The sequence below is a fragment of the Dipteris shenzhenensis genome, chromosome 12 (assembly GCF_047967505.1).
Source record: "Dipteris shenzhenensis isolate YYH24624 ecotype China chromosome 12, Dip_SZ_1.0, whole genome shotgun sequence".
In the NCBI taxonomy this organism is placed as follows: Eukaryota; Viridiplantae; Streptophyta; class Polypodiopsida; order Gleicheniales; family Dipteridaceae; genus Dipteris; species Dipteris shenzhenensis.
In genome coordinates, this window is record NC_141607.1 from 5,013,093 (window position 1) to 5,040,729 (window position 27,637).

Below are 27,637 nucleotides of genomic sequence, written 5' to 3' on the forward strand. Positions count from 1 at the left end.
TGCAAGCGGTTGCATCATCCATTCATCTTGACAATCGCTTGCATCTGGCAGAACTTAAGGCAGTGCTCAGGAGTACTTGTACGCACTTGTTTCATGTATATTTGTGATCTCTTCATTGGTCCTGCAAACCTCAAAATCATAAAGTGGGAAAACTAGCCTTGCAAGTGCTGCACTCGTGTTTCCATTCTCATGGGTTACACCAAACAAAATAGCACAGCCACCAGAAAAATAAGCGGTCTGTACATCACTCTTGTAAGGATTATAATGATTACTTGGAACAAATCAAAATAAGGATGTTCATACTCAAACATACCCAATTACAACCCACCTTGTATAACAAAGAAAATAATTACAGGACACCAACGTAAACTCGTCTGCACCTCGTAACAAACGACAGGCTTTTGAAAATAATAAAAAGAATTAAATTGCAAAGAACTGTGTCGAACATATGGAAGTAAGCCCTAGTCTCAGGGGGTGCTTTCCCTGACCTACGCAGATGATTGACTCAATCATAAGCTAGCAAATATGGAAGCACTCACCTCAGTACAACAGTAGTTAGCCTCTTTCTAAAAACTCTATGGAATATTATATGATATGAAGGGCACTTTATACATGAGACAAAATGTGTTAGCAAATCCACAAAGTGGGTGAAACTGCCTGCCTGGGGGACGGTAATATAACATAAGGTAACACTTTCTGCAATCGACATCCTTTTCTGCTTTCTTAAGTAGATGAAGGACCTGGTAGGAATGTGATTCCTCTCTCAAACCTAAACTGAAGAAGCAGAAGAATCACAGGCCTACCAGATACCCAATCCTTCCTCTAGTTAGGAAAACAGACAAATACTCATTAGATTGCATCTGGATCAAGTTCTACGTCTGCAGGATCTCCCATCCACCTTCTCCCCTCTTGCCATGCAAATTGTATCCTTAATTTTCCATTAGCATCGATTCCAGTGATAAGTCCCCTACTTGTATGTGTTACAATGTCCCATCCCCATCTAGGCGCATGTACAGATCGCTTCACCCTTACTCTGTCACCAATCTTGAAGGCTTTCACTCTCTCCATTTCTGCAGGCTTGCAAACCCACAATTTCTCAAGGAAGCAAAAAGCAACCCACAGGTCTCCATTATCATCAATTTTATGCACAACACCAATACTTTTGTGTGTCACCTCCCCCCACTGATGGGCAGGGGTTGAGACTGTGCACTTTACCCTGACCCAGTCTCCAATGCAGGTGGGTTTCTCCTCCACAATTTCCACATCAGCGGGATCAAGTATCCAGTGCCTTTGAGATCCCGCACATGCGTAAGTCCTGAGCCTCCCATCAGCATCTATGGAAATAATAGTTCCAACACTCTCATGACTATTCCCACACCAGCCAAACCGTGGCTGCTTCACACCATCTTTTACACACACTTGTTCACCTATTCTGAAGGGTTCCACTCTCTCAAGCTCATCAGGTAGTCCAAGCCACCGTTCTTGCTCTCCGCAGAAGCCAACAAGGACTGCTCTTTCTTCAACATCAGTCTCATATGCTAATCCCTGTACGACTCCAATACTTCCTGGCCTTAAAGACTTCCAGCCATGTTTCGGCTCTACCAAATCTTCCTTCACCTTCACCCAATCTCCTACTTCAAACATTTCTTCTTTAAGTAAATCAGCAGGATCCCCTCTCCATGGAGCAGCCAGCCCTGGAAATGCCACTCTGACTTCCCCATCCGCATGGACCCCAATAATAACACCCTTTGCTGCAGAAGTGCAACCTCTCCAACCCCAGCGTGGTTCTTTCAGACCAGGTCGAAAGCGTACATGTTGACCGACTTTGAAACTCACTACCTTCTCTACTTCCGTATAGTGCGTCATCCATCGTCCTTTTCTGAAGCAGCTTGCAAGCTCCAGGTAACCTGTCTCTGAAACACTGTGAACAACTGCAAAGCTGTCTTTTCCTGTACCATGCCAATCATAACTGGGTTTTATTCCTATGTGCGGTTTTAGACGTACCCAATCACCTACTTCAAAACCCGAAAGACGCTCAGCATCCCCAGGAGCAACTTTCCATAAGATTGATTTGCCAGCAACTCTTACCTGCAACATTAAAACAACCCAAAAACATAAATCAGACACAGGCTGCCATACACAACAGCACACATTATGACCTGCACATCACTGCTGAGCCTCTACTATTGTTTATTCTGCCTTTATTTATTGATACTTCCAGTGACTAAAGTACACACGTACATTGAGAGTACCATCCATATTTATCCTTGAAATCTTCCCAGTCGTAGCTGATGTCTCTCCACACCAGCCTAAGCGAGGTTCTAGAATAGACGCTTTGATATGAATTTCCTGGCCCACTTCAAAAGGAATTACTTTTTCCATATCTGTCAGAGAGCAAGAGAATAGTCTGCTTCGAAAACAAAGTCCCACTCCCATGTCACCATCCTCCTCCAAACTGTGAACCACACCAACACTATTCCTTGTGACATCTTCCCATCCATACTTCGGAGAAGACACAGATGCCTTAACACGCACCCAATCACCAACCTATACACACAAATGTTGCTTTAGTACCAGAAGGAATACTGCAAGAATCTAAGTAATTGGATTCCATGGAAACTGTATACGAACAAATACTTCGGGCACTCACATCACACAGTTTCATCAATCTGTCTTAGAAAGCAATTAACTTCAATACATTACAACATACGTATGTACCAGCTTATACAAGCCAATAAAAACATGATATAGATTATAGTCAAGGTAATTGCTAAGATTTGGAGAAGCTAGAGGAATTAAGGGAAAGACCTTGAAATCCTCCACTTTTTCAATGTCAGCTGGGTCAGCTTTCCAAGACTTGTGACCACATAAAATATCAATCATAAGTAATCCGTTGCTGCTGACCTCACTGACTGTTCCCACACTATGATGTGTCTCTCCACCCCAAGCATACCTTGGCTCTGCAACTGATCTTTTAACACACACACGGTCTCCAACCTAAGCCATTCAAAAAGATGTATGCTTAGTGAGAATAAATCTAGTTTGCAAAACCTTTAGACTCCAGATAGTTATAAAAGAAACTGCTCAGCTTAGCACAGTTAGTAGTTAAACAGGTCCAGTATATTTTGAAGAATTTGTTTATTTATCGTTAGGAGCAAAGTAGAAATCAAACTGAAATCCAGCACAAACCTTAAAAGGCTCTACTCGCTCAACTTCCTCAGGTTCACATTGCCATGGGCCTTGAATGTGGTTCATATCCAGAAGCAAGCTGTTGTCTGGCCTTATGCTGTACACAACTCCAATACTGCCAGGTGTAACAGAGCCAAGCCCATGCTTTGCCGTCGTCAGTGATGGCCGAAATCTAACCCAGTCCCCAACTTGGAATTCCTCCACTCGCTCCATTTCAGCAGGATCAGCTTTCCATCCCCGTGATGCCCCAGGAAAACCTACCCGCAGAAGCCCATCATCATCTACACATAAGACCGTCCCAATACTCTCTCTACACTGTCCACGCCAACCATACCTGCAAAGTCAATATTCGTTAAGCCAGTAACGAAAAAACCAACTATACCCATCTTCCTAGGACTACAAAAACCATTGATTTAGAATCTCACTTTGGCTCTTTGATATCAGCCTTCAATCGTACATGCTGCCCTCTATCAAGAGGAATGACTTTGATCACCTCTTCTGTCACAACCCGGGCCTCTCCTGAGCAAAAGGACACAATTAGGTGGTCTTTATCAGGAACATTTTGCACAAATCCCACACTCTTAGGATTTGCTCCTTGCCAGCTATACTTAGGAACCTTGACGGTCCTCCTGAATTTAACCCAGTCACCAGGTTCATACCTGCAAAACTAACTCAATCTGAATACAGGTAAAAATAGAGAAAATAACGACACTAACATTTGCTAATATTTTTTATGATTAACACTGGGATGTTAAACTGTGAAAGAACATATCAAACGTCCCAATATGTCCATAATCATGACAAGATGTGTTTATATTTTCATCTTATTAAACTAAACCAATGTCTGCAATAGTACATACATAATCGGAGTCAATTGAATCCCTCGATTAGCCAGCGCTTCCAATAAATCTTCTGATATCCACTCCCGAGGTAGCATTTCCAAAAAATCCTTCAATGTCTTTCCACTGTGGATAAGGTAAAGATAAGGAATGAGCAGCCAAAATGGAATTGATAGACTCACAAACATCAACTGCACCACCTTCATTAGTGCTAATGGGTAGAATCTACACTATAAAATTTGTTCATTCTTGCCTGTGTGTCCTTGCTTCTGTATTAGCACCTGCCTGCCCTAACATAGTGGTTATCCAGTCCAGATTTTCCCTTACCACCTTCGCCAAGCTGGAAGCTATATGGAAAGCGTTGCAGCCCTCATCATCCTAAAGAATGTAAGAGATTAAATATCATCTGTTTGAGTCCAAAACTGCTGAAAACCTAGAACATATTCTCAAGTTGACAAAGCAAAAAACGGTAAAAAGCAGTTGCTTATTCATGAAACCGTAACTCCCATGCAATTTTATCTGCAGTTGTGCTTGTGCATTGCTTGAATAAGGCAAATGGCAAATCAAGGTACATTTATAGTATGCACGTTTCTTATTCCGACGTATGCATACACTGACCCTCATTGCTTTAAACTGAATTTCATACTAGTGTTCACACAAACATCTCATTTTGGGGCTGTACTCACTTCAAAGAAAGTGATCTATTTTCAGTGGTAATTCATCATTGCTTTCTACATATGTAGTTATAATAGGTGTGCCTACATTCATGATTAAATACGAAACTTCAACCTACTCAATAGCGCACACTACACACAGAGGATACAATCACACTCTTTGTGCATGTGTGATGTGTAAGAATTGGAGGGGGGGCGGGGGGAGGGGGAGGAGTGTTTGGGGGGTCATGGGCATGGGCATAGGAGGACTTTCATTGTCGTCTCTTCTTTATTTATTCTGTCCAATTGTTGTTTATTTCTTGAAAGCTGGTGCAGGATTATATTTATTACATTCTTCTAGTATCCTTTATACGACGTCTTGCTTAGCAGCGCTTCCCATAGCTGCAAATCAAAGCTTGAGCTCTTTAATCTCCTGTTGCAACTGAAAGATCTGCACTTGTGGTGCTGAAATGCTCCTATGCCTGCCACATAGTCTCTTGTATTTTTTTTCAAATGGACTGGTGTAGGAGCATGAATGAGTATGAACATTCACTTGTAGAACCTCTATTGTCTCTGATATGCTCTGCTCAGGTTACCCATTTGCTGGAAACTAACCCCTGAGTTGGGTAGGGGCTCAGCCCAGCTTAGGCTTAGTCAAGGGAGAGGACCCTCTCTCTTCTCCTTTGCCTGCTATATTACTAGATTGAAGGCTTGATGGATGACAAGCCTGGGCAGAACTAGATTGAGCAGTGGTTTAAGTGATGATGGTTGGGCAGACGAGCTTGATTGACAACAGGCTTGAGTGTTAACCTGAACAGATGGGTCTGATGAGCAGTGGGATCACACATAGGTTGAGCAATGACTAGCCTGTATGGGTGACGCTTGAGGCTTGAGCAGATGGGTCTTAGCAGAGGTCGGTCTGACTGACTGGCACACAGACACACACACATGCACACACGCATGCGCGCACACACACACAGAGATTAATGTCTTCAGAAGCCCTCATGGGACTATGAGACAAAGCACACACACCAAAAAGGATAAACTCCAACATCAGTTATATACTGAGAGTCTCTTGGAAGTGCATATACCACTGGAGTCCTTGGGCTTGGATTGAAAGTCTTTGATAAGTGCTTTTCCATCTCTGTAGACAGCACATTTTCCTTCTTTGCGAGCGTCCTTCACTTTGTTCAGTTCTGTGGATTTCACCTTGAGCTAAATTGGGGTGAGCTCCTCTGAGATCCATACCGTGGTACCTCTCAGCTTATGTATTTTGCATAAGAATCTTGGTTCTCAGTCTGTGTTTAAATAAGAATCTTGATTCTTGATTGAGAACCACTTTAGGTTGTATCTCAATAGGAGCCACAATAGTTATGTCCTTTAAGGCCCACTCAATCTAAGGGGTTGAGAAAGAGAAGAAATTTTATTAGAGTCTTCGGAAGTCCGATGGGTCTATGAGACTGAAAGAAAACTTGAGACAAATCACAGTAAGGGTGGAGCTACTGAAACGAGCATCATCACCCGTGCTGAACCCTAAGTCTAATCATGCATAATCAAATACATCTGGATGTAACAATGAAAAGAAAAGAAAAGGACTGGAGCAAAGCGGAATCCTCCGTATGTCATGTCGCCCTAGCTAGTGCATAGCCGGTGATGGGACGCTGGCGCCCGTCAAGGTGTGCCGTGCGTCTCGATCTCCTGGACAAGGCTCGACACAAGACCAAAGCCACCATGCCTCCCATGGGATGTATCCCAGGTCTAAACAATGACGGGAGGTCCCCCAGAGTGATCTGTGTCCCCCCTTGATGTCTCGTGTGTCATGCTATGGTCGTCGGGTCGAGGTCTCTGTCACATCTGCGGCTAGAGACTGGACGATCAATGTCACTCGATGGAAAGACCTCTGTGATCCTACTCTGAGAGGTGTCTAATGATGTGGCCAAGCCTCGTCGCCTGAGTAAGTACTCTCTGTGTCGGACCCACTCGTGAATGAAGGCCACGAGGCATCTCTGATCTGGGTAGGTGAAGAATCTGGAAAGGAGCCCGGAGCCATCTCTGAAGAGGCAGTGGTAGCGACCTCGGATCTCGTAGTACACTGGGCACCTGAAAATAAAATGCTCCTCCGACTCAACCTCCTGACAGTTGCACAATATGCATAAGCGATGCTCCCTAGGAATCCCCTCTGCTCTGCCGCTCTCTATGCGGAGGCGATGTGATGATACCTGAAACTGTCCGATGGAAATCCGTAGTGAGTGAGGCATATGAAGCTCAGTGTACCCCGGTGGTGTGATGAATGCCTCCTCCGAAATATGAAGATAGTAATCTCTGTAGAAACTCAGCTTCACTGCAGCTCCCTCGGCTCCAACCAAGTCCTAAGGTGTATAGCTGTAGGAGATCCTCTCGAATGACCTGGTTGGTGTGTGGCCCAATCGGGATGGTGGATGGGAGTAAGGGGCATCTAAACTGTACTGAAAAGGAGGTATCCTATCGATGTGGAACCCTAGTCTCACAAACCATCTGTGAGTCCGTCATCGCTCATCTCTCTCTGCTGGCAACCTCATGGAGGAATCGAGAGCCAACCATGGCAACCTCTGTCTCCTTGATGTGCAGTCCCCATATGATCTAACCCGATGTAGATATGTGATGGTCTGAAAGGTTGCATCTAGCTGGAGTGGAGAAGCACCAAACTCGGCCTGAATGATGTGATGTGGTACAGACGGTTTCCCCCGGATCATCCGTGAGAGCATGAGGATCTGCAGGCGCTCCATCCGTGTCCACTCTATCTCTAACATGTCAAGCCCCCAACAAGGGCTGCCATACATACCAGCTAGTCAGATAAAGGAGTCGAAGAGAAGAGCCTTGGTCCGAGAGTCCTGGAAGTGGGAGTGAAAGCATTGTCTCTCTAGCCGAGCCAGTGAGGCATATCCCCTTCTCAGTCTGCCCTGCATCGCTGGTCTCATCGTGAAGATCGAGCCGAAGAAGATGACCCTTAAGTGTATGAGGATACGATCTCAATTGGTGACCCACCGAAAGTAAAAGTAACCTGCTTCCGTTGCATGTTTGCTCGAGAGGTGTTAAAGATCATGACCTTAGTCTTGCCAAGGTTGACCTCCAAATCATGGGATAAACCAAAAGCCTGCAGTGCATCCAGCTGTCACTGGAGCCCCTCGGGTGTGGACGACAAGAGTGCCATGTCCTCTGCATAAAGAAGAATCCTGATGATGATCCCGGCAAGTGAGCAACCGGTCCCTCCGAACGCCCCCATGAAAGTCTCAAGCTCATCGATGTAGAGGCCAAACAGGGTCGGTGATAAGGGACAACCCTGTTTGACCCCTATGGTACTCAGGATCTCATCTGTCCAACCTACGCCTGTCCGAACTCGGCCTGAGACTCTCATACAGTGCCATGACTGCCCAAATGATCTCTTGATCAAATCCCAGTGTCTGTAGGCGTGTGATGAGACGAGCTCGAGATATTGTGTCAAAGGCTTTGCGAAAATCCACAAAGCAACAATATACCCTCTCCTTCCGTGATCTGGCCTCCTCAATGACACTCCTGAGTGTAAGTATGTGATCCATAGTCCCATGGTCTCGCCTGAGACCAGCTTGACCGTCTACTCTGAGCCCTCTCATCTCTGCGAACAGGCTGACCGATGCATCCAATACAGCTGCATAGATCTTGTGTCCAATCATGATAGTCCTGTAGTTACTCGGGTCCATGGGATCCCCTGCCTTGTGGATGGGGGTGATGGTGTTGAGTGTCCAGGTGCGGGGGAGCCAAGGCAAACAGCGTCATTGAATAGCTTTGCTAGGATCGAGGCTAACATGTCGATCCCATATGCGATAAACTCACTGCATAGCCCCTCGTGATCCTTCGCTCAACCATTATGCAGTTTTAATGTCGCGTCCTTGACTCCCCCTCTGGTGATCGTGCAAGTGGTGGGGCGAGGTGTGTGTATGAGATCTGGAGTGGGCTGGTGTGGGACATCATAAAGATGGTGTGCATACGTGTGCCAGACTCTCGTGTCGATGAGGGGTGATGGGAACCTACGCTCAAGGAATCTCCGCCAAAAATCCTTAGAGTTACTGCTGTACAAGATGTGCAGTAACTCCTCATTTTGACGAAGAAATGCCTGCTTCTTCCGACGTACGAGACGTCGATACTTGCGTACCATGTTTGGTGTGTTCGGGAGGTGACATCTGGTTTCAAATCGGAGCTGTCGGCGATAAGCCTTACACTCCGCATCGTACCAATTGTTGCAGGGTACAGAACCAAGAGGTGGTGGTCTAGTGGACCGTGTGATGTGGGGAAAGATTTGGAGGACAGCCTCGTGGAGTGTGCGACTAATCAAGGCAGCACGGTCCTCTATGAGTGGTATGTGATCGATGTAGGTTAGGAGTCTGTTTAGGCGTCCAGAGTAGGCCGGTGAGAGGCTGTGATCAAAGTGTATGTCGTGGTAGGTGTCGTGCTTCCTATGTGGGGTGTGTGAGGACAATAGTGAAGAATAGGTATGTGTGATCAGCTCTTGGAGGGAGTGGTGCTACAGTGAAGTCGGTGATACATGAAGTGAAGGTAGGGGATCCCATGATGTAATCTACTACACTAGTGCCCCCCCTCCCCCCCCGGTGGAAAGCAAGTAAAACCACCCGAGGAGGGCCATAGGTCCAGCCCGTTGTAGATGATGAGATCATGCATCCTGCCCAGATCAAGGAGCGTGTGTCCATATGGTGTAACATGCCCATATCGGTCCGATGAGGTCCTAGTCATACCTGCTCCATCTAGGTCCATGTCTGGTAGCATGAGAGAGTCGTCTCGAAAGTCCAAGAGTGGTGCCTCGCGCGTGCTCGTCCTGGCGTTGAAGTCCCCAATAAGGAGAACTTCCCCACGAGCTGAAAGGTCTAGGATATCTTGATGTAAGGGTGCATATGGTGATGTCTCACCCTCCTCTCGTGCCACTCTGGCGAAGTGGGATATGTCTGGTGGGAAGTAGCATATTGCTATGAAAAGGTCACGGGTGTCTGTGTGTCGGATCCGGATCCACATGAATCGGGAGTGTGCGTCCTTCCTCTCAATGGAGATGGCTCCAATGAGGGAAGACCTGTACAATACTGCGACCCCGCTTGATCCTACGACTCCTCCTATATCCCTCGTCTCATCCCTGAAGGCTGACTCCCATGTGTAGCCACTGACTATCGGTAGTGGACGCTTTGGGCTCTGGTGTGTCTCTGTGTAAAAGACTTGTATAAGACTCTGAGAAGTTCCCTGGGTCTGACCATAAGGTACCATTACAGTTCCAAATGGTGCAATCTAGGGTCTCGAAAACTTGAGTCTCATAGGCCCCGTCCCCCTAGGAGGTACGGGTGGAAGCCCGGTGTTGGTCAGCAACCTACCATCTCGGGCCACAGCCCATTTCCCCTCCTTGCGGGCAATATCTCGCTGATGCAGAAGAACTCGTCCCTCCTCAATCTGTAGTGGTGTCAAATCCTCGACAGGGTGGGATGCTCTCATAGAGAGGCTTGACGTCGGAGTGTCGCTAGTCGAGCATGTGAATCTCTGAAGCGAATGACTAGGGGCTGCTCTCGGTTGGGATCTCTCCCAACACGCAATGCTCCCTCTATGCCATGGTCGGGGACTCCCATGGTGGTGGTCACAAAGGTGATCGCCTCCTCCATGGACATCGTAGTGGTGCTGGTGCTGTCTCGCGTGATCCATCGTACCCGGATGTTGAGGGCCTTCGAAGCCCTCTGATGCTACTCCTGTATGGCGACTGAAACGGTTGCCTTTGCGGGCTCCCGTTTCACCACGTCCACTCATCTAGTCGTCTTTGCTATAGCCGACTGTATCGTGGCTATCTGTGCCTCCATCTCTGTGATTGGGATCCCTCTAGGCGCTGCTCTAAGGGTCCCGAGCTCCTCTCGAAGCTATGTGATGTCGTGTCTGAGTCCCTATAAAAGGGTGCCCTGCTCCTGTATAATGTGGGCCTGCTCTGCCTGACGGGCCCGGATGCTGTGTATCTCAGCCAAAAGGGAGTCCCAAGCATCTGGCGGGGGCCAAAGATGTCCTAGTCCAAGTGGGAACTGGATCTCAAGAGGAGTTGGAATGAAGGTGGGCTGCTAAGGTTGTAATGAGGGTGGGGGCAGCATGATCTGGGCGGGAGAGTGATATGTAGGAGTAGCGAGGCCGGACGAGGTGATGAAGGGTGGCTGACTGAGAGGTGGAGGTGATACGAGGGAAAAGTATTGTGGAGCCGTGGCTAGTGGGGCCAGTGGTGAGGCTACTGGAGAGGAGACTCGTGATGATGATGCAGGAGAGGGGGAGGAGAGAGGTGGCGTAGATGATGAGGCGGATGATGGTGGTGAAATAGTGGTGGTAACCATAGAGGTCGAGGATGTGGTGAGCAACATGGGCTTTGGGTGGGCCCCTTTCTTCTGGGCCGCAATGCTGTCCACTGTCAAACCGCTCCGGTTGCTGCATTTGTTAAAGTCCTCTAGACTGAGTTGCTTTTGTGTTTTCGCCTTGTCACCATTCCCCTTCCCCATCTCCACGTGTATGCAGATTTGGATCGAAGGGTCTCCCGCCTAGTCTCCTGTCCTCATCCCCCTCTTCCCTTCATTATGGGGGAAACAACAATGGGCAAAGAAGGGAGTGCAGGAGGTCGAAGCTGCTTCTCTTTTTTTTTCTTTTTTTTTTAAAGTCGGAGTTGAGAGCGGGGGGGTTTTTTTTTGGGCCCCAAAAAAAAAAAAAAACGAGGAGCGGGGGGGTAGCGAGGGTAGCGGAGGTGGTTAGCGGAGGGGGTAGCAAGGGGGTAGAGAGGGGAAGCGCAGGGTAGCGGAGGGGGTAGCGCGGGGGTAGCGGGGGGGGGGTAGCAAGGGTAGCAGAGGGGGTTAGCGGCGGGTAGCGGAGGGGGTAGCAGAGTTAGCGGGAGGGGGTAGCAGAGGTAGTAGGAGGGGGTAGCGGGGGGGTAGCAGAGGTAGCGGGAGGAGGTTGCGGGAGGGGTGAGCGAGGGGCTGAGCGGGGGGTTGAGCGAGGGGCTGCAAGGGCTGAGTGGAGGGGTGAGAGGAGGGGTGCGAGGGGGTGAGCGGGGGGGCTGAGCGAGGGGGTAGGTAGAGAGGGGCCGTACAGCCGTCCGGCAAAGGGGAGGGCAGCAGGGCTGAGAGGTAAGGAAGCGGGGCTGAGAGGAGAGGGAGCGAGGCTGAGAGGAGAGGGCGGCAAGGCTGAGAGGAGGTACGGGAGGGAGAGGGGAGCGCTAGGGAGGGCCGTATGGTCGTACGGCTGAGGAGAGGGAGAGGAGCAGCAAGGGTCAGGGAGGAGAGGGAGAGAGACCTTGAATCGTATATAGTTCAAGTGTCGTGGGATTTTGCCTAGAGCAAAAGAACGGGCAATGGGTTTGGATGCCAGCGATGCAAACGAGAGAGAGAGAGATTCTTTGTTTGGATAGGTAGGATAGCTTAAGGAGTTTCAGCTATGTCATTTGGATCTGTGACGTGGGCCTATAGATGCACTTGTTGAATGCCACATCCTTTATTTCATATACAGATATACTATAAGCCATGCATAGGCTGCCATTTGTCTATCCAATGGCTGCTAATGCCTCATGATTAGATGACTGTCCTAGCTTGTTTAGGGCTAACTCGTACAACTATCCATTTTTTGGCACTGCTCTTGGAACATAGCAACCAGTCCATTGCATTTCTGATGTCACTCGAGCTGCTATCTTAGATAGCTGCTTACCTTTCCTTTTACCAACTCCTGTGGACGTTCAAATCAACAAAGCAGATCTTCATGAGGAGATTATGGAACCTAAAGCAAGATCCAAATGCTATATTTATAAGACTTGGAAGACTCCGAATGGATGGTATAATGAAGAGGGGGACACCGAAAAGGAGTTCAATAGCCTCATAGACAACATACCAAATGTTGAATGGAATTATGACGATATATGCAAGGTGTATCAAAATGGGTTGCATGCTCAAATGAGTTGCATAAACAGGCCGCAAAGATAGAGATCCTGCAAAAAACTCACAACCCAAAGGACACTGAGATTTGGGATATTAGGAGAGCTCCAAACAAGCTCAAACCAAAACCCAAGAAACATGATAAAGTAAGGGAAGCCAAGAAAGATGGCAAATGGCCTGCTTAATTCAAATCTAAGCTCAAAGACTCTCAATCTTAAACTGATGTAAATGATGGCCTACGTATCTATCTATCTAGCTAATGGCAAATGGCTTGTTTAAAGAGAATGTCAAATCTAAGATCAAAGTCCTATCTATCTATCCTACCATATCTGTCTATCTATCTATCTTTCTATCTATCTATCTAGCTATCAAGGCTCCGAGTCTCACCCTATTGGATGCATATCTACACAAATATACTGGGAAAGGTCTGCAAGAGCTTCAAAGAAGCGACGGCAGATACACAAACACCAACTCCGCCATGTACCTGATGCACAATCACCCTGAACTGGACTAGGTCTCAACTCTTGTAGAAGAGACTAAAACCTGGGGAGAAAGCCACAGGAGGCCAGACTCTACACTCTTTGTGACAAGCAGAAAGTAAAGACAGGTACATAAGGACTAAACACGATCTCCCTGCTGCTTGCAACCTGACCTGCTCTTCCCTGCACTACCTTCCCTCACGTCAGCCCTTCTTGTCCTAGCTTCTCCTTGCCAACCCTTCCTCCTCCCTCCTCTTCCTTCTGCATGCCATTTCTCCGTCTCTTCTACTCATTTCTGCTCTTCCCAGGCCCTTCCTCCTGCTCGCAAACTTCCATACTCTCCCTGGTACCACGATTTCACTCTAGATGACATCAAGACAATATCCTTTCTTCCATTGGTGGCCCGTTTGGCATAGCATGGACTCACCCACAGCAGTAGCCTCTAGAAAACAGCTGTGTTATACAGGGAGAGGGAGAAGGGTTTCTTAAAGTAAGCATGGACCATCCTTGTCCAGAGGCGTTCTTAGGGGCAGCCAGGCTCAGCAACACGTCCAATCAGGTTTTCCTCACTGGTCAGCCAACTAATCAACTAGGTTCGTCAGCCAGGTGAGCTACTAACTCAAAACACAGGTCAGCTTGGTCAGCCTGGCTTAAGGGCTGGCAGGGCTGACAGCACGTGCTTCCTTCCCTTCCCCCCTTTCACACTCATTACATGCAGCCCTGCCTTGCTGCGTTCATTCAGGGTCAGCTTTCCAGCCATGCAGTCCAGCATACAAAATAGTGCATACTCTCTTGATCAAAATCCCATGCTCTGTTCAAGCACCTGGTTCTGTGCATTGTGTAAGACCCCTGAAACGGCTCGCTGAAACGCGTTTCGGAAGCCTGAAACGGGTTGTTTCAAGTAACAATCCCCTCCCTCTATTTTGTGATTTCCGCCGGGCAGTTTTTTCTGTGTCTACGTTTTCGTTTTAGCCTCCACTTGAAATCTTTCACTCCCTCCACCCGTTCGACCTCACACTCTTGGATTTTGAGGGTTTTCTAGCCCAATCCAATCCCTGGGAGTCCTTTCTCTCCTGCAGGCAGCTTCAGCCCACCTTCCATCTAAAACCCCCTTGATGACGTCGCGTTTCCCCGTTTCAGCCCTCCCAGAAACCCCGAAATGGTTACGTTTCCCGTTTCCATTTCCCCTAATTATGGTTCTGTGACACATCTTCTCATGATATGCCTGTCATTGCCATGTATACAAAGCCTTATCTAGCTTCGCCTAGCAGACACTCATATATTAAAAAAACTGTCAACCAGAAACATGCAGCCACAATTGACTCAATTCTAGGCTCCGCATCTTTCTACACTGGCAGTCAAACTCTTCTGTTCCATCAAAACAACTGACCACCACATATATACCAAACAAACCCAAGTTCCGCCCATCATTACAACCTCAATATTGGAAAGCAACAATGTCACACTCTTTCTGTTCCATCAACACAATAGACCCATCAAGATATACAAAACAACAGCAAGGTTTCACAATTTCAATTTTGGGAAGCAGCATGCTTAACTTGGTTCTCTTAAATCTGTTCATCCAAAACTTACAAACGACCACAATGGAATTGGAAACAGCCAATTGAAGAGAATTCAGCATCTACTGAGCCTATTCCCATAAATGTTATAAATGTATACCTGTAAGTTACAATCAGCTCCCTTTCTCAAAAGAATGCCCACACAAGAATTTGAGCCTCGTGCAAGTGCCACATGCAGTGGGGTGGCATTTCGTATATCTCTAGCATCAGCATCAACTCCCGCATCCAATATTATCTGTAATAACGAAGGCTACAGAAACTGAGATCTGGAAATCATCCACAAGAATTAAAAATCATATTATGAAAGCACAGGTATCCAACACCAGTATGGTATCACTCAACAGACTTGCTACTTGAAAGCTAAAACAGCACGCAGGTAGGCAGGCGGGCATACATGCTTGCACGTGTGCATGAACGTGTGTATATAAATATGTGCATGCGTGTTTATTTGTAGATAGAGAGAGAGGGAAAGAAGCAAAGTTTATTTACGTCTTCAGATGACCAAAGGGTGCATGAAACTGAAGAAAAACAAGATACAATAAAAGTTAAGGGTGGTGCCACTAAAGCAGGCATCCACACCCAAGGCTGATGTCTGATTTTGCCCCGGCGGGCGGGGAGGGCTGTACAGATATTATTAAAACCTTGTTTTGAGAATGACAATGTCACTCAAAGTACTTGGGATAGGCTACATCACTTATCTTTACACTGTTTGCTCTAGAACTCCTTCACCTCTTACAATCGTCAATCCAATCATACAAACATCAAACCAACTCAATCGAGGAGCATACCCCACTATTTGAAAATTGAATGCCATTAACCACATAGGAAATAAATAAGTAATAACATTAGGAGCTTGATGAATCCCTAAAGAAAAAAGTTCAAAAACCGTGCAAAGAGTGGCTTTTAAAAAGCATGCAATATTAAATATTGAACTTGGGAGCAGAAAATTCCGAGGAAGATGAAAAGGCAAGATCAGGAACAAACTGACAGGGTTCTCGATGTGAACCCAGCAACTTTGAAAAGACCATCCAATCATCAGACTCCAGAGCTAAAGAGATACAGGTAGAAACTTTAGGACTAGCGCCATGGAAGGGCCTTGGGGCTCAACCAAATACTCCCACAAAAGGAGAGACTTTCAACAGCACAGAGGAGAGACAATCTTGAGAAAGTAAAGTTAAAATTTGCCAAGAAACCGACAATAAAAGCGAGATAAGCATATAGGGGCATCATGATATACCTTCATCATCTCAACATCATTTGCAATAGCTGCAGTATGTAACGCAGTATATCCTCTCAGGCAATCCTTTGCACAACCATCTGCCCCTGCTGACAACAAAAGCTTGACCAGCTCCCTGGCTTCTACATTTTCAAGATGACAAACAAAAACCAAGTTAGCAGCCACAGCTGAATTTACATGCCAGAGCTTCAACACCGGGAAAAAATAATAGTTATGAAAGGTGCAGCTTTGATGATTACAATTTACAATCAATTCACAAATCAGTCTGAAACAACCTAAATCACGAGAAATCTAAAAGAAAAGCAGGACCTCCTCTGGGCCTCCTGCCTACAGCAAAGGTTTCACAGGATGAATTCTGAAACGTGTCCAAACAGCATGTCATTTAATATTAATCCTCTCTTGATATTGACACAAATATTGCCTTCTTAAAATTTTAGAAAAATAGAACTGCACTGGAAAAATAATGTCAAGTGCAGCATCTCCAACAGTTAGTGGCATTATCATAAAGATGATTAATCTTGAACAGAACTAAACCCCAGTGGTCCCAATCCACATCAAGGAATCCAACCTTCAGGGCCGACAAACTTCTAGGGATTATAACTTAAGCTAGCGATCTCAAAATTGAGCCAAAATTTCCCAAGTGAATCTCTGAATCCTACTACGTGCTTGTGCACTAGACCAAGGGTGGGTGCCTAAAGTGCGTCAGGAAGGACCTTATATAGAAACCATGCAGTCCTCCCTCTGCTTTCCATGAGCTCTCTCTTGCCTATGCAAGCCTTCATTCCTTCTTTCTCTGCATCTGCAACCTATTTCACCTAGAACCGGCCAACCATAACTCTGTCCCCAGACCAACCATAACTCTGTCCCCAGACTAGTCTGTATCTTCTGCAATAGCACCAAGCCCTACTATTATAAGTTTTTACCCCTCAAGCTTATGAAGAAGGGCCGGCAACCGAGATTTATTTGCTCATGGTCGAGCAGGTGAAATGCATACATCACTGTGACAAGCTATTCCGAACCCTTTTGAATCACGACAGTTCTAGTAGTCACTCAACGCTTAGACAAACCTACAAATTGTGCTAGGCTATGATATTTCCAAACAAAACCTAAGGAACATGCAAGCCTGCATGGGAGCACCAATTATACTGACTAAAATAGAAATAAAAGGGCATGTTAAACTATGTGTTCATTACAAGGGCTTAAACAAGCGAGTACAAATACTCCTGAGCACCACCCTTAGAGGGACGAGTTGATTTGGGAAGAGAGAGAGAGAGAGAGAGAGAGAGAGAGAGAGAGAGAGAGAGAGGGGGGGGGGGGGGGGGAGGAAAGAAAGAGAGACATCACTCAAAATAGAAAGTGGGGAAACGTGGCTTAGATAACTGGAGGCCCCATGGAGGGACACTTTTTTTCAAAAGTGTGAGAAGAGCACTGCCTGCAGGGCAATGCTAACAAATTAACTATTAAGAAACAAGTATCCCCTTCGAAGGGTAAATGATTTTGTCAATCATTTGGCAAAGAATTTCACCGCAATAAATGTAATCTTGAATTATCATCAAACTTGAGTCAAAGGATCGATTCAACTGAATGTACTTAAGATGCCCTCTAAAACTACAATGGGTATTATGAATCTTTAGTCATGCACTTTGGACTAATGCTCCAATACAGCAAATGAGTAATAATCTATTTTACCCAGAACTGGGGAAATCTCTAGTAGTCTTTGTGGATGATATCCTTGTGTATAGGAGACCACTCCAAGAGCAAGTGAAGCACGTTTGTGAGACTAGAATGTATCCAATCATACAAATTTAGAATTTTTGTTGTTCTAAAGTCCAAAAATTCTACAAAGAAAATAAAAGAGAAAGCGAAAAATGAGGAAACAATTTTTTTTCAAAAACAAAAGGGATACATACTTAGCAAGCAAAGCAACACTCATGTCGTCATCAGTGCCCAAGCATACCTTTAAAACATACCTTTATCCCGCCAAGTTTGTTGTTTTAGTGGCTATTACTTCATTAAAATATTTATAAACGTTATGTCCTCAGGCATAAAGCATGCCAAGTAAACAAAAGCAGAGGTGCATCAAACAATCCTACAACATTTAAAAATCCCTAAAAACAAATGGGAGTTTCTCTATGAATTTTGTTGCTGGCAAACTAATAAAGGTCATGCCTCTATCTAATTGGAGGTTGACTAGTGCTTCTATTTTTCAAATAAGTGAAAAGGAAGCATGCTAGAGAGACTGTGCATCAGGTGATGGATAGGAACGATAATTTGGTCACTTGACTTCGGCACATAGTTGGGGTCTTTAGATCTAAATTAAAGGATTTCGTGGGAAACCTGCTACATAGGGATGTTACCTTCGAGTAGCTAGGTCCATTGTTGCTTCCTGAAAAAGCTCAAATAAAGTTGTACGGCGAGAAGGCTCTCATAGCAACGATGGCAAATGGAAGCCACAGAAAAAGAAGGATGCCAAGAATGAAGACAGGGACGCTCCTGATGGTCACAACAACAAGAAGAGAGAAAGCAAAAAAGAAGTGCTTCTATTGCAAGACGCCTCAACACTTTGATGAAGGCTGCAAGAGGAAGGTTGACATGGCTGGTCTGTAGGGATCCACAGCCTGGCAAGTCGGCCGGTCCTGAGGACATACAGCCCTATAAATAGCCCCATTGTGGGGACAGTTCATCACACTGAAGCAGTTCTTACAGGAGCAGTAGTCCCAGCAGTCCACAGCACACCTAGGTGCATACCTGCAGGTTGTAGGAGAGCATAAGAAGATGCGCAGAAAGGTCTGTCAGCAGTGAACTCAGGAGCAGAGCTTTGCAGGAGTGCTCAGCCTTGAGCAGCTACTGTAGCCTAGCACAGAGGTGTTGGAAAGGTCACCTCCCCATCTGTAAGCCCCCATATGAGGAGAGCATGGGGGGGTGAACCTGGGTCTTGAGAGACTGACACATGGTCAAGGTAATGTCTGCCATGTGGGCAGAAATCAAAGAATGAAGAAAAAAGAGGTACCTGGAGGAGCCATGGGAGGGCTGCAACAAATGGAGCTTATGGACGGAAAGTCGGCTATGGCTGCTCAGCTTGGATCAGGCCTGGCAGAAGCATATTTGGAGCATCACCAGATGGCAGGGTATTCACAGAAGATAGGCGCCTGTGTGGCAAGCCAGGTGGTGGGGTTCGTGGGCAGGAAAGCAACCCACAGCAGGCCCTGGATATGGCGCAGCATGGCAGGCCAGAGAGAGCCTGCAGAGGGCTGCGAAAGGCAGGGGCAGAGGGCAGGCAAAAAGGCCTGCATGAGACTCCTACAATGGCAGAAGCAACAGCCCAAAAAGGGCCTGGCAAAACCCTTTTATAGGGCTGGTTGGACCAGCCAACCTAGTCAGATTTTACAGACCAGTCTGGTCGGCCAGACTGGTCGGTTCTATTCAGCAGCCCTTGGGGGCTATAAAGGGAGAGGCCCCAGGCCTCATTTCATCATCCAGCAGCCACCACACTTGGGAGCAGCACGAGCAGCAGCATACACTCCCTAAGGCCTACATTCAGGAGGTAGTGGAGAACAAGAAGAGCTGCAGACTGAGCTCAGAGGGCTTGGATTTTTGGCTGTCTTCTAGGGCAGCAAGAAGCTGAGATCTAGACGGAAAGTCTACTTACGCTCGAGGTGGAGCACGCGGGCTCGAGTCTAGAGAGATAACCGGCAAATAGGAGAAGGACCTTGTGGTAAGATCAGAGAACCACACCATTGGTGGGACTCTGGATCTCTCTCTTTTGTATTGTGTCCATAGCTTTGGACAGAAATACATTATTTTGGTGGTTTCTCTATTTGGCTGGTTCATTGTCTATTGATAAGTCTGCACACCTATGCTATGCACATAAGTTTAAGAAGTTTGTGATTCCACACCCCACACCACACTGTGTGAGCTCCTGGGCAATCCTATCAGCCTACCGCTGTGCGTACCCTCTGTTGGGTGATTTCTAACAAGAGGCGTGTGGCACAGAGGATGAGTTTCCTTGTGCAGCAAAACAGAACCTGTTTTGGTGCCATACTCCAGAGATTGTGTCCAGAGGTGTTGGTACATAGGTTGGCTTGAGATTTATATACATGTATATCTTTCTGTTTTTGCTATACATCTGAGAGATCTGGATCATCCTCTTGCAAGTAATTATAGCACAATACAACGTTAAATGTCTTGTGATCTCAGGGTGGATCTCCCTTAAGCAACATCTCTCTACATTTTTTAATAATTAGGACATTAACCAGGAGCAATGTGTTGGGATATCTTGGCCAATGGATACAATGCAGACCTGAGTTGGTGATTTGCCTTGGGTAACACATCTCCCTTTTGCATCACAACCTCAATGCCGGCACTGCGGTATGGTAGAATAACCTCTACGCAAGGCCCTCCCAACTGACTGCCTGCAGTATAAGGACATAGGTCCTCACAGCCAAGTTGGCCTGGCTGTAGGATGATCTTCACCTCCAAACTCAAGGGTGTCTCAACATACAAGCCAAAGACTAGGAGCCTGGAGGTGAGACTGCTAGCTCTCCCCTATGTGGTTCAGGTTGACCTATTGATTGTTTAGCTTGTTATTTCATAACGGAATCTCTCTCGCTTGAGGACAATCCCTGCCTAAGATTATTCCTGTATACTCACCATACACAATAAAGATGCATTAGTCTGGCTTGCTATCTAGCTTCTTTCTAAACTCTTCTGGCAAGTTTAAAAAGGGACTATTATATTCGGCCTCCTCTTTGTGCAAGCTTTATGGGATGTCCAGTTCTTCACTACTTTTGCAGGATCCTGCTAAGAGCATAAGCAGTTGTACATACTACTTTGATTTTGGCATTTCCATCTCTCAATAAGATACATGATCCCCCTCTTTGCCACGCCATAGAAATAGTGTAGTGTTGCTTGATGCCTTATTTGCTTTTTTTCCTTAAAATAAATGCCCAAACATTCTTGGAAAAGTATCCTATGAAAGTGAGGACTCAATTCTTCCAGTAAACGTTTGCAGGTTCATGGCCCACACACAAGCTTAAGAGAGGCGTGTGCTCTATTTTGCTCATTCTTTTGAAAAGGCAACCCATGCCATCTTCCCATCGACATGACCCTCACAAAAAGAAAAGCATTGCTTCACCAGATCTAAGGCATCCATCATATTGAGCACTCTTAAGGTAGGTTAATGTGAGCTAGTCTGTTATACCAAAGACCTGTGGTGAGCTTTTAATGTTGAACATGCATATTCTCTCCTCATCACTTTGCCAGCGAATGTATAAAGGCCCCTATGTCTGCTACCTGGGCCCACAACTCTCATAATTGGATCCTTCAAAGTGCATTTATGCTTGTGAAGTTTAGAACATTTGCACCGTCACAGAAGGTTAAAAGAAACAGCAAGCTTTACCAAAGTTCTTGCACACACACGAATTTTTCAAATGCTATAACTAGGCTATGTCATTCAACAACTAAGCAGAGCCACCTGATATATACATTCATAGGATGAGAATATCCAATCTTGCAAATCAGATTTGTTATAAAATGAAAAAAACAACAATATGAGGGAGGGGGGGAGGAGAAAGAAAATAGGAAAAAGGAAGAAGAGGGTATAGAAGAGACATGAAACAAAGCTTAGAGTGAAGCAGCACTTATCTTTTCATTGTGCCCAAGCATAAGCTGCCATAGGTTTTGAAGTATTCCGGAATTTCTTGAGTAAACACAACCAAACGACAGAAACTACAACACCGAAAGGGAAGGAGAAATGGAAGAAGAAGAAGAAGAAAGGTCTCACACACACACAGACACACAGAGGGAAGAATTTTCCTGCTACAGTACCTAAGTGGTGTCCATGTACTACGTTATGTGGCTTCTATGTACTCCATTTCTTTTACTCTGGCTATGAATAGAAGTCTAATTTGCTCTAATATAAATGTCATAAGCATTTGAATGCACTACTGCAGTATTTAGACAAACAATCATTACAACCTTAATAGTTACCATCAGGAAAATAGTCATCAAGACCTCAGACCATCGAGGTCCAGGATATAACACGTCTTATCCCAAGAAAAATCGGAGGAGCTTTATAGACGGAAAGGAGCATTTCCCTCAATTAGAAGGGATACGAAAAAGCCTATTTAGGACTTCCCCAAAAAAAAAAGCACAGATCTGAACAAAACAATAAGATCGTTTACCAGACTCATGTGCTTTTTTCAAAGCCGCTGCCATGCAGAGGGCAGTTCCTGTACAGCTAGGAATTTCTAAAGCAGCCTTCAGCTCCTCCAGCGTAGCCAATTCGACCCACTTCCTTACAACAGCTACATTTTTCGTGGTGATGCAGAGATGTAAGGGTCTGAAGCAAAACACGCAATGCCACGTGTCAAATGTGTACAATTATATACATTTCATCACCAAACGACTCATTGAAAACATAATACCATGCACAGACAAACTTGCTCTTACGTCATATCATCACTGTCAAGAACAGCCATCGATCTGCAGCCTCCATTCTCTAATATTACAATCGCACAAGCTGTATGCTTCCTCTCAATAGCTCTGTGCAGAATAGTTTTGCCCTCACTATCCACAGCATTAACATCAGCGCCAGCCAAAAGAAGTACCTATCGTTTGAGGAGTTCAGAAAGTCACAAGAGTGAGGCTTAAAACTACACATTCCTCCCAAAAACCCAAGCCTCAACCTTCAATACGTAAAACCTTCAAAATTCTCTAACCTGCATGCACTCAGGTTCACCATAGCTGGCACACATATGGGCTATGGATGGGCCAAGTCCCTCCTTAAGCCGAACGTTAACATCCGCTCCTTTCTTTATAAGGGCCTTTACACAATCAGTAGTCCCACATGCCAATGCAAACAATATGGGTGGGTCTCCATCTTTGTCAAGCGCTTCAACATCAACTCCTGGATATTCTAGAATCGCCTCCACTATCTCTGAATAGCCTCTCATTACAGCCATGTGAAGGGCTGTCTGACCACCTTCATTACGGCTATCAAGAAGTGTGCCAAGGGGGCATCCTGCCTTTCCAACTGCAGCTCTGGCAAGCAAGTTCCTGGAAGCATTGGAGGAAGAACCATAAATATGAATCAGTTACCAGAAACTTCAAAACAACCCCCGTCACAACTATTTTGCCAGTGCAAAATATAACTTATGCACCTCACCTGACTCCTTCAGCATCCCCCTCAGACACCAACTGGTGCAGTGACGTCTGCATGTCTTCGATAAACTCAAGCACAGAGGAGGGTGAAGGTTTCAGCCCACTGCTGTCAGAGTCCTTAGAAAAGCTGCTGTTACCATACAAAACATGAGCATGCAGGAGGGCTTGCAAAGGGTGAAAGAGTCGAAAAAGATACTTATGATGCAAGTATACTTATTGAGGATACACATTTGCCACCCTCTAAACAACTCAGTTCTTCATTTCATCTTAACCAGCCTTGAGTGGTACACACAAGTTCCGAAATAGCACACAAGGTAAAGAAACTCATGTCAAAATGAAGCTGTTTCACCCTCAGTTACAAGGTCCTACAAAAATCCTTACGCTTCAGGGCTTTGAGGAGGACTCCATGGCATTTCCTGCAAATGGCGTAGAAATACAGACAGCATTGCTGAAAAAGTTGGTCTTTTGGATGGCTTGAACTGCAAGCACTCCCCAATCATCTTCCACAACTCTCTTGGCATCCCCACCCCTACAACCCCAGCATACTGTGGTGGCTGACGCCGAGCTTTCACTACAGCTTTATATGTTTCATCAGCACTTGAGCCTGCCCACCTGAGTTTTTAAAAAAAAGCACAATGAGCATGCGAGAGACCATAGAAACCACTTGCAATCTTTTCCCCTGAGAAATCACAGAAAAGATGGGCATCTTTGGAATGAAATTATGGCACAGCTCCTGTACACATATATCCCATTACAGCCAAAACCCACCTTGCAATCCTTTCCCAGAAATGATATAAAAAGAGACGGCATCTATGGAAAGAACTTACGGCACGGCTCCAGTACACATCTCTACCATGACACAGCCGAAACTCCATACATCCGACTCCGGAGAGATTCCAACACGATCATCCCAGAAAAGGTTTAAAGCTGACTTCCGCATTGGCTCCCATGCTTCAGGGGCTGTATAGTGAGGGTTCAGCATCGTACACTCTACACAGGAGTGTAATCGGGATGCCCCATCATCATTTCCAGAGGAGCGAGCTTTCCTACAATTAGGCTTTTTTAAAATCTCAGGTAGACCATAGTCTGACACAACAGCTCGTCCCTTTGCATCCAAAAGCAGATTTGTTGGCTTTAAATTCATACAGACCACTCCTGCCGCATGAAGCTCAGCCATCCCACGAGCAATGTCAGCACCATACCTGGTTTGGGAAATTGTTCATGAGACAAGGAGAATAACTTACTCAGCCTCTTCCATGACATGTAAAACAATATTAACACAAAAACATAAAGTCTACAGAGAAGCTAGCATTTGTTATGAAAAGCAAAAGACACTTTAGCCAACCACAAAATGCAATCAATCCCATTCATAGAACGCGAGAGAGAGCTGCATGACATTCGTTTTGGGGGTGGGGGCAATGCCCCTTACCAATCGGAATCTTAACAAGAGCAACAAAAGAGGCAAGAAAATCAACCCTACTACGTGACAATTTCATCTGTAACAAACACCAGAAATCCGTAACGAAGCTGTTTACAAGCTTGCGCTAGAACATAGCATCAGCTTGACGGAGCAAAATAGCAATCGCAACATTCTTTGCAAGTTTTACAGGTCTTGAAAAAATCAATGAAGGTAACATGAAAAAAGAGAAAGGGATGACGTCATGCGAAAGAACCCAGGACAGGAGCCCTACCATGCTAAACTAACTTGCTAGATTACAAGTCCTTACCTCAAGACTTGCTCTAAAGTAAGCCTCCCTTCGTTCTTTTGCATTTTTTCCTGTACAGAGCCAAAATATTTGTCCATGACAATGCATAATTTGCCGTCTTGCTCACAGGCCCCATAAAAAGTACACACGTTCTGGCACCACATGGCAGCACGGCGCAAGCTTTCAAGCCGGCTTTGAACCCAATCTAAATCCATGCCATCAGGAACCTGAAGGCTTTTGATGGCCACCTTATGTTTGCAACCACCTGGTCCTATAAGTAATCCTGACCACAATTCTTGTCCTGGTCGGGGTCCCTTTCCCAGGAGGTGCAATAGACGTATCGAATGAGAACCCAGACCAGGATAAATCCCACCGCATGTGGGAAGCCACATGGGGCTAGCTTGCGGGGTATTACTTCTCGATCGATCAGAGAAGAAGTTCGAAGCGCAGTCCGTCAGCTCGTCATCTTCGTCGGATTCGTCATCGGCTGTGCAGTCAGAGGGCGCATGATTGATCAACGATAACATTGCAAAGTTTTTCCTAAGCGTCTCCACGCTATTGCCAACCTTTGATGGCTGTCTACATCGAGGACATAGTAGTGTATGATCTGTGCTTACTGCAAACATGTGAGTAAGACAATCTTTGCAGAAAGTATGCCCGCACTGCAACATCATTGGCACCCTGTCCTCCTCAGTATATGTCGTCTGACAAATCGAGCACGCCGGGAGCTTCATTTTGCTCGAATAAATCGAAACTCGACGGATCCCAGGAAGAAGGGGGGGCAAGAAAGCTGGTACACGATAAACGGCCAAATCTACGCGAGGTTCCGATGCTACAATTTACTGTTGCGAGCTGATCGCCATGGCACGCATCTCTGGCATGGGCAGCGTTCCCGTCCGAGCGAATACCGCTCCGACGGATGGCAGAATTCCGTAGATTTCCTGGAAAGGTCCAATTCAGAGAGTTGGCATCGCGGCAGGGCCGGATTCTGCAAGAAGTCCATCAGAGAAACAGCACGGCGTTGAACGAGAGGAATGGCAGTTGGACAGGGTCAAAGAAGAGGGCTGGAAGGAAGACAGTGGGGCAGGGAGTAGAAATGGGCGGAGGGCAAGGGGAGAATAGCTGTGGAGGGGGAAGAAGGGCAGGAATAGAAGGTGGGAGGCGTTCAGTCATTCGAAGAGGAGCTAGGATTTTGGAGGAGGAGGAGGAGGAGGAGGAGGATAAAGAAGGAAAGGGTGAATGGGGGAGATGCAGGGTGGCAGAGGAATCCGAGAGGGACGGGTGGAGACTGAAGAGGAAGTTGGAAAGCAACAAAGAAATGGGCAAGTAGGGCAGGAGAAGGGAAGGGGAGAAACGAGGGTCTGGGTCCCTGTGTGTGTGTGCGTGTGTGTGTTAAGTATAGCAGCAGCAGCAGCAGCAACAGCAACAAGAAAGAAGAAGAAGATGAAGAAGATGATGACGAGGATGATGCACACAAGCCAGGGCAGCACGCGCACACACACAACACAGCTCTCTCTCTCTCTCTCTCTCTCTGTGTCTGTGTGAGTGTGTCACAGATGGTTCTTGATTGTTGGGGATTTGGGCATACACTCCACCGTAACTATGCTTTGCCAAAAGAGAAACACCATTGCTCCTCTCATTCACGCACTCGCACAACAGGCTACGTGGCCCTGCTCTGGCTATGGCGGATTGGACAGTACCTTCCTTGCCCTTCACCAATTTCTCCCCCCACTCACTCACACTCTCTCTCTTCCTCACTCAATGTGCATGGAGCAAACTCCATGTCCCTGCTCAATGTGGTGACTCGTCCATGCAGAATTTATACACACACAACTACTTGGGTGCCTCTAGCCTAGTACGCTTGTGTTTGCTTTAAAAAGTAAGAGAGAAATACTTGCAAGGCAAGTGGACTAAGGCTAGCTTGCCCTAGGAGTATGCTTAAAAAGAAGAGCGAGAGAGAGAGAGAGAGGGCTAGGGGTGTTTGGAGATAGCTATGGTGGATGTTTTGTTGTTTAGTGAAAAAAGGTTTAAATTCCCATACATACATCATCCATGGCAAGACATCAAAATAAGTGGGCATGCTATCGTCACAATTGTTACTATGTGGTTTTGGTGATGTTAACAAGAGTTCCCATTTGCAAGGCTTTTAAAAATTTTTAAAAAAACAAGAGCTCCTATTTGCAAGGCTAAAACTATGGGGATAGCTAAATGAGGCTCAACATGAAGGGTGAAACAAGCCATTCCTAATGCGCTTACCTCTGTAAGGTCGAGGTGATGACTCACAATGGTCTTAGGTCATGACCCATATGGTTTACAGAGGTGATGACATAAGGCCAAGCCAAGAGCCCATAGAGTGTCACCAAAGGAGTAAAACCATTCCATGATTTTTAGAAAGAGAGCATAGTCCTCATGATTTCAACAACATCAAACTATGCAAAACAGATCCTAGTTACAACCACATGAAGTAACAATCCTCTACCAAATAAATGAGCATACGATGCATTTAAATAGGGTGGGTAAGGATGGTGTGCGTGCTACCATTGTTTGTAAAATCATATGTGAGCAAGATGGTGTTCGAAGGGTCAAGGACAGGATGGGTAAGGAAAAAATCACTAGTAGGGGGCCCACATGTTGGTACGGCACGCTCTTGCTCCTGTTGTCCTAGGATTCAAGTGTTCCTGAAACCTCAACAAAAAGGCAAAATTTTAGCAAATCTACAGAAGGGGGAGTGATTGACCATTATTAGGTCTAATGTAGATGCCAAGCAAGATGGAAGGCATTCACCTAAGGCATCCTTAGGGCCACCGATACAAGGCCTGCGAGGGACAGCAAACCTAGCAG

The 27,637-nt window shown here is 46.0% G+C and overlaps 1 protein-coding gene across 3 annotated transcripts; it reads right to left on the reverse strand.

The window, feature by feature from the left end:
- Positions 1-338: 338 nt before the first annotated feature.
- On the reverse strand, positions 339-26,346 carry KEG (protein kinase KEG). Of its 3 annotated transcripts, none has more exons than XM_087383121.1 (16): positions 24,818-26,346; positions 23,918-24,292; positions 23,472-23,702; positions 23,095-23,217; positions 22,649-22,985; positions 22,380-22,537; positions 22,112-22,269; positions 15,930-16,051; positions 14,793-14,927; positions 4,282-4,406; positions 4,050-4,154; positions 3,615-3,848; positions 3,190-3,523; positions 2,809-2,997; positions 2,242-2,547; positions 339-2,088 (listed from the first exon to the last, which is right to left on the reverse strand). In XM_087383121.1, exons 1-16 carry the CDS (start codon positions 25,528-25,530, stop codon positions 850-852), a joined length of 4,884 nt encoding a protein of 1,627 aa, XP_087239247.1. In that variant the 5' UTR covers positions 25,531-26,346; the 3' UTR covers positions 339-849. The 3 variants fall into 3 exon arrangements, with proteins under 3 accessions (XP_087239247.1, XP_087239248.1, XP_087239246.1); XM_087383122.1 differs by having other exon boundaries at positions 15,930-16,048; positions 23,095-23,220; XM_087383120.1 differs by having other exon boundaries at positions 23,095-23,220.
- Between the last annotated feature and the right edge of the window lie 1,291 nt (positions 26,347-27,637).